Here is an 18006-nt window from a genome sequence, read left to right on the forward strand (position 1 = left end):
TGGAATGCAAAGGCAGTTCCCAAGTAATGAGTATTCCACGAAGTCATTTAGAATTCAGAACACATCTCCCCATTGAAATAAGGTTACAATTGGTAGTTAGATTCCCAGACCAGGAAACAAACGCTCCTTTACCCCCTAGTACGAGGAAACTGCAGTACCAGTAGTGGGTAGAACATAACTACCTTTTATAACACTTTCCATGGGAAACATAGCAGGTTCAACACAGAAGACTGGAAACAGAGTTCTCATTTCAGCCCCTTTATAAGTGTCTTAGCAGTACTTTTATAGTAGATGATAACTCATTTCCAGATTACCTCTGTGATCTCTTTATGTGGGAGACCAACGTAAGTGATAAATGAGAATATAGAAATAATTAATAATAAAGCTAAGATAGAAAACTATCCTTCAGTTATACATTTTTAGAGCCTTTTAAGGATAATTTCAGTGAAAATAGAATTAGATCTAATACCTGATGAGGCTGATTTTAAGTCCTTAGAAAAGGCCTGTTCACTCTTATGTACCCCTCAGAAATCCAGGACAAATTGGATCAAATGGTATTCTTCTGGGAGGACATCAAAGCTCGGGCTGAAGAGCGAGAAATTAAATTCCTTGATGTCCTTGAACTAGCAGAGAAGTTCTGGTATGACATGGCAGCTCTCCTCACCACCATCAAAGACACCCAGGACATCGTCCATGACTTGGAAAGCCCTGGCATTGACCCATCCATTATCAAACAACAGGTTGAAGCCGCCGAGGTAAGAAACAAAACCCCTTCTCTCATGTGTTTGTCCTATGGGAAAGCACTGTATCCAACTATGTTGTGTTAACTGCTTAGCCAGGCTGAGTGCCTTAAAAGTTTTTTTTGTTTTTAAGCTTAATAGTATGTCTTTACACTAGAAAAAAAATACCTGCTCATTATAGATTTTTCTTTTTTTAATGTACAAGTTTTACCACTTTGTATAGGTACGTACAACCTCCACTGGTCATGATATAGAGCAGATCCATCACACAAAAGTAATTCTGTCATCAATTTTAAACTTAATTCATATTAGTAGCATGAGCTTTAAAAATCCAGTTTTGCTTTCATTTCTGAATTTAGTCTTCTCTTTGGTGTACTTATTTCTCGAGTAAATTTATTTACTGTAGAAAAATAGAAAGTAGAAAAAATAAATTCTGGACTCATCATCCAGAAATAACAATTGTTACTTCCACATACCTTTTTCTAGCCTTTTTGGGGATCCTAGTTTTTATTAAATGCATTTCTCACCTCATTTTGTCCATTTAGTCAAGACTGTCTTGCTGTTCTATATTCTCTCTCTTATCACTCATATCTTTCTTTTACTTCAGCCATTTCCACCTCCCCACCCCTGTCATTGCCAGTCCATGAACCATGTTTTAGGATCTGGCACAGAACTGACTTTCTTTGAGATTATATAGCCTAGCATTCCTATTATGCTCATCTCCCAGCTCTTAGATATGTGACTTTTGTACTCTATTATTTTATCCTAGTTAATTTTCTTCTCTGTAATAGACTTCTGGTTGTAGATTATAATCTCTTTGGACCTTTGGTAAATTATTGAAGCTCATTGCACCTTTCTCAGACTGTTTTATGTATTTATTGTTAATATATAAAAATATATTTGATGTATATATAAGAAAAATAACCAGACTCTGAAGCTTCACTATTTAGATGAGTGAAATATTAAGAACACTGGAAGACTTGAATGAAATTGACCGTTCTGTTCAACATCTGCTGTCGATGGGGGTATAAATTACATTTGCAAAGTTTGGGAAGTTCTCTTCTGCTTTCTGTTTTGGCTTATGTTCTGTTCATTTACATGTAGACTATTAAGGAAGAGACAGATGGTCTGCATGAGGAATTGGAGTTTATTCGAATCCTTGGAGCAGATTTGATTTTTGCCTGTGGAGAAACTGAGAAGCCGGAAGTGAAGAAGAGCATTGATGAGGTGTGGAGAAGTGGACAAGGGGTTCAGACAAAACGTTACTGGACTCACACTAAGAGTGGGATTAATTGGAGAGTCTGATCCACTGTTTTTACCCTAGATGAATAATGCCTGGGAGAACTTAAACAAAACATGGAGAGAGAGACTGGAAAAGCTTGAGGATGCCATGCAAGCCGCTGTGCAGTATCAGGACACTCTTCAGGTGAGAGGCCATGAGGTGACCACCACGGAAACACAGGTTCCGTGGTCTCTCTCTCTTTTTTTTTTTTTCCTTTTTGCGGTACGCGGGCCTCTCACTGCCGCAGCCTCTCCCGTCGTGGACCACAGGCTCCGTACACGCAGGCCCAGGGGCCATGGCTCACGGGCCCAGCCGCTCTGCGGCACGCGGGATCTTCCCGAACTGGGGCATGAACCCGCACCCCCTGCATCAGCAGGCGGACTCCCAACTACTGCGCCACCAGGGAACCCCCCCGTGGTTTCTGTCATATTCTGAGTCCAGCGTGAGTTGGTCATCTTCACAGGACTGCAACATTCTTGAACCAAAGACAGGCTATTTCTTTATTTCTAGCCAAAGTTTCCCACTTGTAGCAAGAAAAGTTCTGACATCCGAATTTCTAGTCTTCTCGCCGTGTTTTTCATCATATTATCTATCGTCACAGTGGCTGTAGAGTAAAGCTGGCCTTGCTGTCAAAGTCATTGCTTGCTAGAGGTCCCAACCCAGGTTATCTCAAAGCACAGCACAGTACGGTAGCTTCAGCACATTGTGGGCTTGCTAGCTGGCCATAAGAAATAGTAGTTTATTTTGGACATTATTCCAGTCATGTTGGCTTCATCCTTAAGTCCCCATATTACTGAAATAAAGATCATTATCCCTTATTTCTGCCCCCAACCTCAGAGCACAAACAGCACAAAGTATTGATATTTTGATTTATCTCTGCTTGTATTAGCAGAGATCATGCTAATTGTCTCCCAAGTCCTCATGGTTTTGTTTTTTGACTGTTTATTTGTATGTTTATTTTAGGCTATGTTTGACTGGCTAGATAACACTGTGATTAAACTCTGCACAATGCCCCCTGTCGGCACTGACCTCAACACTGTTAAAGATCAGTTAAATGAAATGAAGGTTTGTACCTGGGAAGGGTTTTTGAAGAAGGGTTGCTTCTTTTTCATTTTTAAAGACTTGGTTTGATGTTAACATTCACTATGTCTTTGACAGGAGTTCAAAGTGGAAGTTTACCAACAGCAAATTGAGATGGAGAAGCTCAATCACCAGGGTGAACTGATGTTAAAGAAAGCTACTGATGAAACGGACAGAGACATTATACGAGAACCAATGACGGAACTTAAACACCTCTGGGAGAACCTGGGTGAGAAAATTGCTCACAGACAGGTAAGGCAAATGGTAGAGTACATAAAGTGGACTACTATCTACTGTTTTCTAATTTCCTAACAAACGTTCCCTTTAAATCATTTTCTGAGTAGCATAAGCTGGAAGGTGCTCTCTTGGCCCTTGGCCAGTTCCAGCATGCCTTAGAGGAGCTAATGAGTTGGTTGACTCACACTGAAGAGTTGCTAGATGCTCAGAGACCAATAAGTGGAGACCCAAAAGTCATTGAAGTTGAGCTCGCAAAGCACCACGTAAGTATTTTCATTTTTCATCTCTAAGCCTATTGGTTTTGAGACCAGATATTGCCATCAGAAGCTTTTTGATGTTTCTGTACCTTTTGATGTTGTGTGTACCTTAGAGAGCCAGGCTTAATGATACCTAGAGAGGTAAATTATGTTGTTCAACATTTTTTAGGTTCTAAAAAATGATGTTCTGGCCCATCAAGCCACAGTGGAAACAGTCAACAAAGCTGGCAATGAGCTTCTTGAATCTAGCGCTGGAGATGATGCCAGCAGCTTAAGGAGCCGTTTAGAAACCATGAACCAGTGCTGGGAGTCAGTGTTACAAAAAACAGAGGAGAGGGAGCAGCAGCTTCAGTCGACGCTGCAGCAGGTACATGCACTGTCCAGGTTAGGTGGGTGGGGCTGTGCACATGACACCATTCAGAAGGAAGTCCATCTAAGTCGACAAAAGAAAAGCAGTTTGGGGTAGAACCCCCTCTGCCTTGAGGGTCAGTTCTGTGCTGGACTTGTCTGGAAAGAACAACCTTTAATTGGGTCATTCTTTTTGGATTAGTTTGTGGTCCCGTCCCTCTATCTACTATTCAAAGTTAATAGATCTTTGCTGTAACGAACCTTGTTCACAGATTGAGTTATTTTTTGGATCAAGTCAGGTCCCTCCGAATCCATATTCAACAGTACCTTACTTAGTCAGTCAATTCGTCAGGTTATATCAGGCATCTCTGTTACAGTGAGGTCTGAAGGATTCTGCTCAATTCTGAAAATAGGTAAATACATTGGCCCCATAATCATCCAGCAACAGAACAGCCCTGCGTGAGAGCAGCCTAAAATTCCTCCCTCAAAGAGATTCCTCATGTGGTCATTTAGAAAGTTTACTTGTGAAACTAGAATTGACTACTGACCTTGCTAATGTCTTTTCTCAAAAGGCGCAGGGTTTCCATAGTGAAATTGAAGATTTCCTCTTGGAACTGACTAGAATGGAGACCCAACTTTCTGCATCAAAGCCCACAGGAGGACTTCCTGAAACGGCTAGGGAGCAGCTTGATACACATATGGTAACAGATTTCTTGAAATTGAGCATAAGCATCGCATTTTCAGTATCTCCTTTCCGAATTCACAGACATATATGTAGTTGGGAGTCTACAAAGTAGTGCGTTTTTACTGACAATATAGTACTTGGGGATTGCTGCTTAGGTACAGGCTTTTAACACCCTGCGATAGGCAGCGACAGGAAAGAGTGAACCAGAAATGCCCTGGGGAGCTGGCAGATTTTGAGTTAATCAGATTGACTGGCACAAGAATATTGATGTGAAGGTGAGAGCATCAAGACAAATAGTGACACAGATATGGTTGTATTTAAGAAAAAGACTGCTGGGACTTCCCTGGCGGTCCAGTGGTTAAGACTTTGTGCTTCCACTACAGAGTCCGAGGGTTCGATCCCTGGTTGGGAAACTAAGATCCCGCATGCCACATGGAGCAGCCAAAAAACTAAAGGAAAAACCTACTTGAGGGGGGATTTAGGGAAATCCAGTAGAAGCTGACAGTATTTGCAGAAAGTGGCTGAGGACAAGGGGCAACATAATTTCTAGGCATATCCCTCAGGAAAAGGAGAAATAAATTATTGGGGGCTATTTTTGTGATCTCTGATCCTTAAAAATTCTGTTGGTGACAAAATTATTTTTATATTAAGGAAGAATGGTGGGTTTCATTTCCTAATTGTTCAGCAGTTGAATTGAATCCAAAAGAAAGGATTTTAATCAAAATGAGACCTTTCTTGGCTTTCCCAAACTGTGCTTGTAAATCTGTGTGGGTGTGTTTCAGGGAATTGGCATTACTGATCTCTTTCTTGCCCTTATAGGAACTCTATTCCCAGCTCAAAGCCAAGGAAGAGACTTACAATCAACTGCTTGACAAGGGCAGGCTCATGCTTCTCAGCCGTGATGATTCTGGATCTGGCTCAAAGACAGAACAGAGCGTAGCACTCTTGGAACAGAAGTGGCATGTGGTCAGCAGTAAGATGGAAGAAAGAAAGGTATCACCACAAAATTCAGTTTGATTACTGTTTGAGTAGTTTGCTTAATGATTACATGCAATTATCATCTAGTTTCCATGGAAGATTTTTCATTATATTGTAGCAAGCTAGCAGAACTGATACCCTCAGAACTGGCTTTGTGCTAAATCAAGCCATCTTTTCTGCCATTACATTTCTATTTTCCATCCATGTCAAATTGCATTGATGCTGATAGTTTCTGCCGATACTTGCTTTTATAATACTGCATTCCTTTTCTGCATCTACCAGTTAAGGCATTACTGCCTGTTACTGCTCAGTGATGGACTTAAAAATAGGTTTTGTTGTAGTTGGGAGGTTGGGAACAGCATGCAGGGAGTATCACTAATTATTCCTCACACGGAATTTGATGTCTAGTTACTAAACTCAAGAGCAGTAAATTGTATGTCCTCTTCTTACTCTTCCTCAAAAAGTCAAATTCTCCTCAAACGAAAAGTGATCAGAGATCAAGGCATTTGCCCCCAAACATTGTTTTTTATGAGTACAGAGTTCTAGAATATCACTCTGCATAGCGTTTCTGTGCTGGGCAGCTGAAACGGTAAACTATGTGTCCAAATCCATTGGCCACATCCATTGAAAAAGTAGTCGTTAAGCATGTATGTACCGGGCACTGTGCTAGGTGTACAGTGGAAAACAATAAAGGCATGAACTCTGTCATCATGAACTTTAATGTGCAGAAGGAAGTAAACCACATCTTCACACATATAAATGAACATTTTGAGAGAAGCATTAATTTCCTAGGGTCCCTCTAGTGTGGGGTCTGGTAACTTCGTTACATGAAGAGTGGGCAGAGGACCTGAGTGTATGGCTGTGTTCTAATTCTTGGACAGGGTCTTGTCTATAATTCCTGCTGAATGTAGAGCTAAGACTAATTAAAGAAACCAAGGTAGATTCTGGCTCAAAATCAAGTAGTTTCTAGAGGGTTTTGCCACAGTGGAACAAGTTGCCTCAAGGAATATAGTTTTGACCCTTGAACAACATGGGTTTGAACTGCGCAAGTCTGATTGTATGCAGGATTTTTTTCTTCACTAAGTATATCTACAGTACTACATGATCCCTAGTTGGTTGAATCTTTGGATTCAGAACCGTGGATGTGGAGGGCAGACTTTAAAGTTACACACGGATTTCCAGCTTCTCGGAGGATCGACACCCCTAAACCCATGTTGTTAAGGGGTCAGCTTTAGTTGGTGAATTGATCGAGCAAAGGCTAGCTGTCAATGATAGTTATTTCTGATTTTGTAAGAACATTACATTCCAGGATCGCTAAAATTATTTAAGCCCTGTTGAAGACTATATAGATAAAATGATGTGGAAAGATTTCCTGCCATGTAGGAACTTGCAATGTATTTATTGCTAAGCATTTCTATGATAGATTTGAGGTAGATTTCCTTTGTCCACTGAACTTGTTTAGACTGGTCTGGTCTATGCATTTTTATAACATTCATCACAGTGTTTTTTAGGTTACAGAAGTAACCTGAAAATACCAAGAGGAAAGTAGAAAGAATACACAGCCCATTTAACGGCAATGAACATTTTTAGTGTACTTCTGGGGTTTCTTTCAGTGAATATTTTGCATATATTCATTTTTAACAACCTGTCATTATTCTACTTTGCCTGCCTAGTAGACGGGCCAGGGTCAGAGGCTATCACCCAGATGTTCGGGATAGAGGTCTCTGAGGATGGAGCTTGTAGACTGTGGAACTGGGATGTCCTCGTGGAGAGTAGCACTCACCCTGAATGAGCCACTCTTTTTTGTCATTCTGATTTAGATCATAATGACTAAAAATTTACATCTATGTAAATTGTCACATTTTTGTTTGAAATATTCTGGCTTTTATTACCTTTGTTGCTGTAGCATAAGCATAAGTTTCAGACGCAGACATTTTCAAGTGCCATATTTTCTGAAAACATATTCAAATAGAGAGCACTGCAGTGACCGTCATCTTCACAGTCAAGTGCTTTTCATTTAGTTGTCTTATGCCACAAAAAGGACATTAAAGGAAACTGAGACTTTGCCCAAAGTAGGTTGCAGATCCTGCAGCTGTCACCACTAAAGGGTCTGTTCACTTACATTTGTTGAATGGCTTGAATGCCTTTATTCCTGTTCTTTAATGTCTCAGGAAGTGGGGAATGGCAGAGAAAGCAACTTAGCTGCAAACTGTGCTCTTTCCTTTTCCAAGCACAGTTGTTTCAGTTTCAAACACTAGCACTAAAATGTCCCCTTCTTTGCAAACAGGGCATGTTTGGAGGTTGATTAAATGAGGCTTCCTTCTTAGAAGTCATTTCATTTGGTGTACAATTCACGCCTTTGTCCTTAAAACTATAATTCTTGAATTTGGCACTTTTCTCTGTGTGTGTGTGTGTGTGTTACTTAAAATTTAGTCAAAGCTGGAAGAGGCCCTCAACCTGGCAACAGAATTCCAGAATTCCCTGCAAGAATTTATCAACTGGCTCACTCTAGCAGAGCAGAGTTTAAACATCGCTTCTCCTCCCAGCCTGATTCTAAACACCGTCCTTTCCCAGATAGAGGAGCACAAGGTAACAATGGCATTACGATGCTGCCTTCCCTTTGAAAGCGCCAATTGAAAGTGATGCTCCTTGATCTTATCTCCAGTTTAAAAAGAGCAATATTTTCCCCTCAGATGTTTGCTAATGAAGTAAATGCTCATCGAGACCAGATCATTGAGCTGGATCAAACCGGGAATCAGTTAAAGTTCCTTAGCCAGAAACAGGACGTTGTTCTGATCAAAAATTTGCTGGTTAGCGTCCAGTCTCGATGGGAGAAGGTTGTCCAGCGATCTATTGAAAGAGGACGATTGCTGGATGATGCCAGAAAGCGGGCAAAACAAGTAAGTTATTAAAGGAAGATACTAATTTACTGGACAACCTTGGGCTGCATGTTTTGAGTCTCCGCATTGGTTCACATAACAGTGCTGTGTAGTGTGCGTATTCATTCCTGTTATAACGTATTTCTTACATAATTTTAGTTCCATGAAGCTTGGAAAAAACTGATTGACTGGCTAGAAGGTGCAGAGAGTCACCTGGACTCAGAACTGGAGATATCCAACGACCCAGACAAAATTAAACTTCAGCTCTCAAAGCATAAGGTACAGCAGTTCATTGCTCTTAGGTCCTAAGCTTGGTATTCACTGATGATTGTAGCTTGATAAAAACACAGAACTAGTGAAAAGAAAACTAATCGGTTAATGTTAAACAGCCAAGATCATAGAGCCATTTTGTATCTGGACAGTGTCTAACCATGACAATTGCTCATTTAAATAAGAGTTCAAACAAAGTGACTGTGGGAGTAACCAGCTAAAACTGTGGGCTTTTAGAAATAGTCATGCACTGCTGTATGTGGCACAGACAAAACCTTATAAATTTCTTCAGGGTAAGCTGTTGTTAATTTTAGTTCAAGAAGTAGTGACATTCATACTATTACTGGTTACCCACCTGAAAACTCGATGTCATCTGACTTTTAGCGTGGTTTTTTTTTTTTTTTTTTTTAATCTTTTTGAGAACAGGAGTTCCAGAAAACTCTTGGTGGCAAACAGCCTGTGTATGATACCACAATTAGAACAGGCAGAGCACTGAAAGAAAAGACTTTGCTTCCTGATGATACTCAGAAACTTGACAACTTACTGGGAGAAGTCAGAGACAAATGGGATACTGTTTGTGGCAAGTCTGTTGAGAGGTGAGTGTGAAATGTCCCTTTCGTGGATCTGTGTGTTATCCCCAAAGTAACCAGGAGACAGTGACAGGATTCTAGAAAGTGGTAATAAAGCTAATGTATCAGTAACAGTAGCATCTTGCTATCTCCAGTTAATTCAGTGAGAGTTATGAAATAATTTGAATCAAATATATTAAAATTATCATATTTTAAACTTGAACCTTACTGTATTACAGAGAGAAGCCTATAAAATCAGGCCAACAGTAAAAGAAGATCTGTAACTCTAAATACATGTAAATCACAAATTTGTAATGCCAGTAGCTGTCTCACTGAGTGTCTCTTGTGTCAGACACTGTACAAAGCCTCCAATGTAGTATCTCATTTAACCGTCTTGAGGCTCATTAACCCTCACAACAACCACTGAGGTGTGGGTACTGTTCTTCCCCTTTTACAGATGAGGAAATGGTCACAAAGAGGTTTCTTAACTCCGGCATGCTCACTCAGCTACTAAGCAGCAGAGCTGAGATTTGGTTCTAAAAGTTGTACTTTTATCCACTTGTACCAGTTATGCTATGCCTCTGTGTTATTTGTACTCCCAGTTTTTCAGATGAAGTGACTGAGGTTCAAAGAGACAGCCAGAGTCTCACAACTGGTGGAGAGTTAGGAGTTGAACTCCTGGCTCCAAATCATTAATAGAACCACCACCCTCTACTGGAGTGGTGTAATGTAAATAAAAAGACCTTGGCTTGTAGGGTGTGCATAGCATACCGTGTGCATAGCAGTTGGACTCTAAAATGCCAGAAGGGCATCTACACCGGTCTCCTGCACTATGCTTAATCCATTTTAGAGAGTGGTTTAATTTAAAATGTCTAAACATCTCTTAGTCACTTTTTACAGTATTTCTAACTGTTCTAACACAGCAGTCCCTCTCTAGATAAAGTTCAAGCAGTATTCCTGTTCAGTGGTCAGAATTGTGAGCCATTCATAAAAGAACCTCTGAAACCAGTGAAGTTTGTGTGCTTTTCTCAGGCAGCACAAGTTGGAGGAGGCCCTGCTGTTTTCGGGCCAGTTCATGGACGCTCTGCAGGCCTTGGTGGACTGGTTGTACAAGGTAGAGCCGCAGCTGGCTGAGGACCAGCCTGTGCACGGGGACCTGGACCTCGTCATGAACCTCATGGATGCCCACAAGGTGAGGGGCGAGATCTGGGCTGCGTGGAGGGCAAAGCCGTTGGGTCCTGCACCTGTGTGTGCCTTCAGCTCATGGTACCCTTCTACGGCTCCCCTAGAAAGTCTGAAAGAGCCTGTGTCTCTGCTTGTCAGAGAGGCAGCTCCCTGCTCTGTGTGTTTAAACAAACTGTTGCAGGGTTTCTGCATCAGCCACAAGGAATTTACCAAAGTTGGTTTGATTCAGATTTGCCAGTGTGTAAACTTCACATTGAGGGCCGCCCCCCCCAGTTTCCTGTTTATATCTCTCAGTTGAGTCAAAATGGATTTAAATTCAGGAGACCCTCAAGATATCCATTTCCACTGATTCTTAAAATGAAAATAAGTGTTTTTTAAACTACTTCTGAACCTGACAGGCCCGCTCCGTGCACACCAGCATTTAGTGTAACCTACACCTGTACGTTGAACTACATACTGTCCTCCTGCTTCAGCACGAAGCGTTGAGCTTTACCTTGAAGTTACACCAGATTCTTATGTGCGTAGCAGGTGGGCTCTTACCAAGAGGGAAGCGGGGAGGGAGAGATAAATTGGGAGATTGGAAGTGACATGTACACACCACTATATATAAAATAGATATCTAATAAGAACCTACAGTATAGCACAGGGAACTCTACTCAATACCCTGTAGTGACCTATATGGGAAAAAAATCTGAAAAAGAGTGGATAAATGTATATGTATAACTGATTCACTTTGCTGTACAGCAGAAAGTAACACAACATTGTAAATCAACTATAAAAATTAATTAAAAAAAAAAAAAACTCCCCCAATTCTGGAGATGCTAGTACAGCATAATTCCTGTTTCACAGATGAGACTGGGACTCCAGTTAAGCAGCTTACCCAAAGTTACGCCTCTCACATTCAGAGCCACATCCTGTGGTGGTTCTTTCTTACTTGTGGTCCCACCTCCGTCTGTGCATAAAAGACACACAATTGGAACCTACCAAGGAGAATTGAAGGAAATGACTACTTTCTCTGTGGTTTTACTTCTTGAATTCAAAACATTTGTAAGACAAACTAATTCTCCTGTTTTCTTTTCCAGGTTTTCCAGAAGGAACTGGGAAAGCGAACGGGAACCGTTCAGGTCCTAAAGCGATCAGGCCGGGAGCTGATTGAGAACAGTCGAGATGACACCACTTGGGTGAAAGGGCAGCTCCAGGAACTGAGCACTCGCTGGGACACCGTGTGTAAACTCTCTGTCTGCAAACAGAGCCGGCTTGAGCAGGCCTTGAAGCAGGTCAGACAGCACCTGGGGGTGGGCCTGAGCAGAGTCAGTCTAGCCTCTTTATCAGGATTGGTTTCAGCCAGTCTTGTAAGGAACACAAAGTCAAAAATTGATATTCTAAATGTTCAACAAGATTTTAACCCACATCCATATAAGAGAAATAATGAATTTAGTTGGTTTTTCAAGTTGCACAGATGAAAGGTGACCTTTGTGGGGCTTTGATAGAGCCTTCAAGTGCCGTGGTACTCCACTGAGTTCAGGCCAGACCGTTCCCTGGCATACCATGTCCAGGACCTTGGCTGCAGAGAGAGGTTCAGTCTCTTGTGCTTGGTTATTTCAGGCAGAAGAGTTTCGGGACACAATTCACATGCTGTTGGAGTGGCTTTCTGAAGCAGAGCAGACACTGCGTTTTCGGGGGGCACTTCCTGATGACACAGAGGCCCTGCGGTCTCTCATCGACACTCATAAGGTAATCCATCCCCCGGGTGCAGGGACCCATGCCACCCACATGGGGAGGGTGGCCACGCCAGCAACGGAAAGCAGCTTTTGATTAGAAACGTTAGACCTCATGTGAAAAGGAGCAAAGCCAGAATGGGCCCAGCTTACTCATTATCAGGAATGAGAGGGAAACGATTGGTGGGTTTTGTGACCCCTTAAAGACCACTCATCCACTCATTCTTACAAAAGTAGCACATGCTGGTTGTAAACAAGTCAGACAGCTGGTGTTACTATAGAGGAGAACACGGGCTGCTCTACCTTTACGCCCCACCTGCACACGCCTTGTGTGACATGCCTTACGTTACCAGCTCCAGGCCCTGATCTGTGCCCCTAGAACTGCTCACCAGGCTGCAGAATATAATACAGTGTCTGTGGCTTCAGTGTGACTGTGCTAACAAGGTGGGAAATGTTTCCTTTTTTAATTTTGGTGTTTCCCACCGAGAGATTTTAATCATGGTTTTGTCATTGCATTGTGTTGTAGGTATTTTTAAAATGTTGTAGTGTTGGCAACAAAGCAGATTATTTGCCTTTGAAATTTGTAATGTAATGTGCATATATGAAGTTTGGGAAGAGGGGGTTGAGGCACTGGGGTGATTCTGATGGGAAGACAGGGCTGGGAGCTGGTGGAACTCCCAGACGTGTGTCTTCAGGAGCTTCCTCTCTGGTTGTTAGGAAGGACACTTGGTCTCTGAGTCCAGGAGAAAAGCTATGGTCATTCGATTGCCTTCTGTTCTAGTAGTATTCATAATCTTTTTCCTATCTCATCTTCAACAACAACAACAATGACAAAAATGTCGTATTGTTTTGTAGCTCTCACTATATGTGTCCAAGACAACACCATTTACACATATGGAAATGAATCCAAGCAGGAATTTATAAAAAGAGTGAGAGATCAGGAATAGGGTCATGCCTGTGTCTCTCTAGTCCTTATCATCTGTGCAGAGAAAGTCATCTTTGTGAAATCCCTCGCTTCCCCCCACCTCTGAGAACTGGAAAGAAAATGACAGAGATGCCTAAATGCAGGCTTTTAGAGTTCTGTGTCAGCATAGAGTCGAAAAACACACTAAAGTTGTTTACCTCTCTCAGTGTAAACTAACAGCGCTGCTAGACTAGGTTTAAGGTTTTGATTTCAAATCTTGTTTGTTTAGGAATTCATGAAGAAAGTGGAAGAAAAGCGCGTGGATGTTAACACAGCAGTGGCCATGGGAGAAGTCATCCTGGTGGTCTGCCATCCTGATTGCATCACCACCATCAAACACTGGATCACCATCATCCGGGCTCGCTTTGAGGAGGTGAGTTACTAGTTTTAGAGGAAGACCGCACGTGCCCCGTAAAATGGGTGAACAGCAGTAAAATACTCCAGAGCTTCCCCACTCCCACGTAAGGAATCTTTCACTCACTGTGAATATCTCAACAAGAATCAAGTTGTTCGCATTTTAGTAGTGACTGTTTTCTTGATAATGTGCAGAAACCTGGAAGGATGGTGCTGGTGTTGTGATGTGTTCCTTGATGACGCCCGGTGGACACGTGGTGTGTTCTTCCCTCCTTCCTGAGAATTCTGTGTCTAATACCACGTGCCACATGTGGTTTCAGGGGAGCTGATTTCTTATTCCAGCTCTGTCTCCAGAATAAGAGTGAAGCCTCTTGACTGCTTGGGTGGTCTTTCCCCTAAAAGTCATTGTTAGGCTCACAGAAAAAAGGGCTTTGAAAACGAGGGATGTGCTTGGCTGAGAGCCGACGGGTTCCCTCCCCCGCAGGTCCTGACGTGGGCCAAGCAGCACCAGCAACGCCTCGAAGCCGCCCTGTCAGAACTGGTGGCCAACGCCGAGCTCTTGGAAGAACTTCTGGCATGGATCCAGTGGGCCGAGACCACCCTCATTCAACGGGATCAGGAGCCTATCCCTCAGAACATAGACCGAGTTAAAGCCCTTATCGCTGAGCATCAGGTATTCTCACCACATAGTGTGGTCGCGTGTTTCCTGCACGGCTCATGGAGCCCGTTTCCTTGGCCCTGTGCATCCGTGTATTAATTGCTGCTGAACATACTCCCGCAGACTTAGCAGCTTAAAACATGCTTACTGTCTCAGAGTTTCCGTGGGGCGGGACTTTGGGCCTGAAGTAGCTGGTTCCCCGTCTAGGGGACCAGGGGACGTCTTACCAGGCTGAAATCAAGGTGTCAGCCAACACTGCAGTTCCCACCCAGGCTCTTTCAGGTTGTTGGTGTCGTTCATTTCACTGCAGTGTAGGATAGAGGTCTCCCTTTTCTCGCTGGCTGTCAGCTCCTGGAGGCCACCCTCAGGTCTTAGGCACACAGCAGTCTCGCAGTATGGCAGCATCTGTCTTCAAAGCCAGCAGGAGACCCTCCATCCTGCTCTGACAGATCTTATATAATAAAACGTAGTCCAGGGCTTCCCTGGTGGCACAGTGGTTGAGAATCCGCCTGCTGATGCGGGGGACACGGGTTTGAGCCCTGGTCCGGGAAAATCCCACATGCTACAGAGCAACTAGGCCTGTGCGCCACAGCTGCTGAGCCTGTGCTCTGGAGCCCGCAAGCCACAACTACTGAAGCCCGTGCACCTAGAGCCCGTGCTCCGCCACAAGAGAGGCCACCGCAGTGAGAAGCCCGCGCACCACAACAAAGAGTATCCCCCGCTCGCTGCAACTAGAGAAAGCCTGCGCACAGCAACAAAGAGCCTACTCAGCCAAAAATTAATTAATTAATTTTTTTTAAAAAAAACCATAATCCAGGGAGTGGCTGCCCACGCTTTGCACAGGTGTTGCCCACACTTGAGGGGGAGAGTACACAGGACATGTATGTCAGGAGTCTTGGGGCCTGGCTTAGAAATCTGCCTGCCACATCCTGTTCCTATTGACTTGCCTCTGTGCCAAGGTCCCATTACTTGGGACCTATCCCATTACACCTGGATTCAGAAAGACGTCTTGCATGTACTCAGAGATGGGCCAGACAACACATCAAACTAAACTGAACAGAGGAAAGCTCAGTTAGGAGACAAATTTGGTTTTTAACCATGATAATTTACACCAAATGCAAGCATGGATCTTGCCTAGTTATACTGTGGACATAAGGTCTTTTTAGCATATGTAATTAGCCTGGCCAGTGAGGACTCCCTGTACTTCCCATCAAGTTTACCTACATTGACCCCTTCTCTCCTGAGTGAGATTATCTTCTTCCATCAGGGCCAGTCCCTCTCCCTTCTGTTATCACCTCTCATTCCTTGTGCCTTTAAGCTCCCCCCTCTTGTGTCCCCCCATCTCTCTGACAACTCTTTCTCAGTCTTCTTAGCTGGTTCCTCTTCCTCTATCCACTTGTTAATTAACGTTGTTCCCCAAAGTTCCATTCTTGACCCTCTTCTCATACCTGAGGTTGTATCTGGCCTGACACCTTCAGCCAGCACCTGTACACCCAGGGCTTCCACATCTCCTGGCTTGTCTGCAGCATGCAGGAAGCTAGAGGCAGCTCTAAAACTCCATTTCATCCCTGCTTCCTGGCCCTGACCCCACCCCTCCCTTCCGCACCTGCCTCCTCTCTCCTCATCCACCCAGTCACCCAACACAGGAGTGACTCCTTTTTCTTTACCCCGTACATTTAGCCAGTCATCAGGTCTTACCTGTCCTACTTTCAAAATACTTCTTGGCTCCTTCTCTCCTGCCCCGGCTCAGGCCCTCACTGTGTTTTGCCTCAATTACTGCAATGGCTTCCCAACTTGCCTGCCTCCCCCCTTTCCATCCTCCCTCTTACACTGAGGCCAGAGTGATAGCTCTAAAACAGAGATCTGATTGTGTCTCTTCTCTAGATCGGAATCCTTCAGTTGCCCACCCACCCGTAAACACCTCCCCCGCGCCCCCCCCCCCCCCCACACACACAGATTGCTCTCAGAATAAAACCCCAGTCCCTTAGCCTGACACAAGGCCTTTCTGGACCCTTCTCCTGCCTACCTCTCCAGCTGTCCCTCTTGCCTCTCCTCTGATTGTATCCTCAGCCAGTGATCAGCAGGGCTCTGGCTCGCTCCGCTGTCAGGCTTCCGTGGGACTGCCCTGCCCCCGCTTTGGCTCATTCTTCATCCCGCAGCACACAGCTCAGGCACCAGCCTCCGGGCAGCCTTCCTCCCCACCTCAGGCTGTGGGTGCCTGTCCTAGGCCTTCTTTCGGAGCCCTGGGTGCCACTCGTTGCTCTGACTGCCTGGTTTCCTCACTCAGCTGTGAGCTCCTGGAAGTCAGAGCTATGTCTTATTCCTTCAGGTCTCCAGAACCTGATGAAGTGCCTCACTCAAGGCCACAATCATGTTTCTTGAAAGGAGTGCAGCCGTGTACGAAGACATTTGCAGTTGCTCCATCTGTCACAGGCTTGGCCCTTGTTAGTAAGAAGTTGCCTAATTCCATCTTAGTCCAGGAAAACTCTCAACCCTTTTCCTTGTTGTTTAACAGACATTTATGGAGGAGATGACTCGCAAACAGCCTGACGTGGACCGGGTCACCAAGACGTACAAAAGGAAGATCATAGAGCCAGCCCATGCGCCTTTCATGGAGAAGTCCCGCGGTGGCAGCAGTACGTGGCCGCCTGTTGTGCAGGATGCTTCCTTCCTGCTCACTGATGAGTGCTTCCCAAGTGCCCAGCAGAAATTTCTTTTCCATTTTCAAAAACCATATTGGATTTGAACAAAAATCTTTTTTGAAACTCACTTTTCTTACACTGACAAACAATAACTAGACTCCAGTTTTTTGAATTGGTAGAAATTTGGAGTGGTGAAGCAGGTTCTTTTGCAGTGACCTTTCCATGTTTGGGTCATCAGTGCTGACTGTTGCGCTAATTTCATCATAAAATAAATCTGCTCCTGTAGAACCACTGACATTTCCTCAGTTCGCTAAGGTAGGACAGAATTGATTGAAGGTATGAGACAGGTACCTGTTGACTGGGGAAGAGCACCGATAGCTTTTAAGTCAGTGTGCTTCCATGTCTAAGTGTAGCCAGGTCTCGACTTCCTTTTCTCGGTTACTGACCAGACGTCATTATGAAGATCTTCTAGGTTCACACAGATGGCAGTTTCTCTTTGTGAACTGACTAAACCAGCTCTTCTAATCTCATGATTATTTTTCCTTTCAGGAAAGTCTTTGAGTCAGCCCACACCTCCTCCCATGCCAATCCTTTCACAATCTGAAGCAAAAAACCCACGGATCAACCAGCTCTCTGCCCGCTGGCAGCAGGTGTGGCTTCTGGCACTGGAGCGGCAGCGGAAGCTGAACGACGCCTTGGACAGGCTGGAGGAGGTGAGGCCCCACCAAGCAGCCTTCCCTGGAGGGAGGTGACTTTTATCAAAACACAGCCCTTCCGAGGCCCTCTGAACATCACCTGTGTGCCTTGACCCCCTTATGCAGAAGGAGGAACTGAGCAGTGTAGGCCAGAACTCTGTCCTCCAGGCCCCCTGGGAGGACAGACACATGTGAGGAAACCAACAACAGATAGGCCGTAGCACTGGTGGTGGAAAGCAGGCAGCCAGCCAGTCCAGGAGGGTCCAGCCTGTGACGCGACCCTCCTCGGCACCTGGCCTTGGTTGAGGATCAAGGGGCATAACTTTGCAAGGTTACTGCCAAGTGTGGAGCTTCTCACAAAAATGACCATTACTGAGCCTTTTGTGTAGATATAAGCTACCCATTTCTGAAAAGAGTGATTTTTTTATCGTCCTGTCATTCTATCAGTATTTTTCTTCAGTAGAT

General features: G+C 44.0%; 1 protein-coding gene across 1 annotated transcript in view; it reads left to right on the forward strand.

Annotated features, from left to right (window-relative positions):
- MACF1 (microtubule actin crosslinking factor 1) overlaps positions 1-18006 on the forward strand; it is a 240964-nt gene that overhangs the window by 202105 nt on the left and 20853 nt on the right. Inside the window, 20 exon segments of the mRNA XM_032613193.1 lie at positions 529-755; positions 1845-1967; positions 2065-2166; positions 2986-3087; positions 3181-3354; positions 3447-3602; positions 3766-3963; positions 4517-4645; positions 5449-5622; positions 8041-8196; positions 8301-8507; positions 8646-8765; positions 9183-9352; positions 10358-10517; positions 11593-11787; positions 12116-12244; positions 13422-13565; positions 14031-14219; positions 16720-16840; positions 17396-17559. Coding sequence (XP_032469084.1) covers positions 529-755; positions 1845-1967; positions 2065-2166; positions 2986-3087; positions 3181-3354; positions 3447-3602; positions 3766-3963; positions 4517-4645; positions 5449-5622; positions 8041-8196; positions 8301-8507; positions 8646-8765; positions 9183-9352; positions 10358-10517; positions 11593-11787; positions 12116-12244; positions 13422-13565; positions 14031-14219; positions 16720-16840; positions 17396-17559 — 3140 coding nt within the window.

This window comes from Phocoena sinus, chromosome 1 (assembly GCF_008692025.1).
Source record: "Phocoena sinus isolate mPhoSin1 chromosome 1, mPhoSin1.pri, whole genome shotgun sequence".
Classification (NCBI taxonomy): domain Eukaryota; kingdom Metazoa; phylum Chordata; class Mammalia; order Artiodactyla; family Phocoenidae; genus Phocoena; species Phocoena sinus.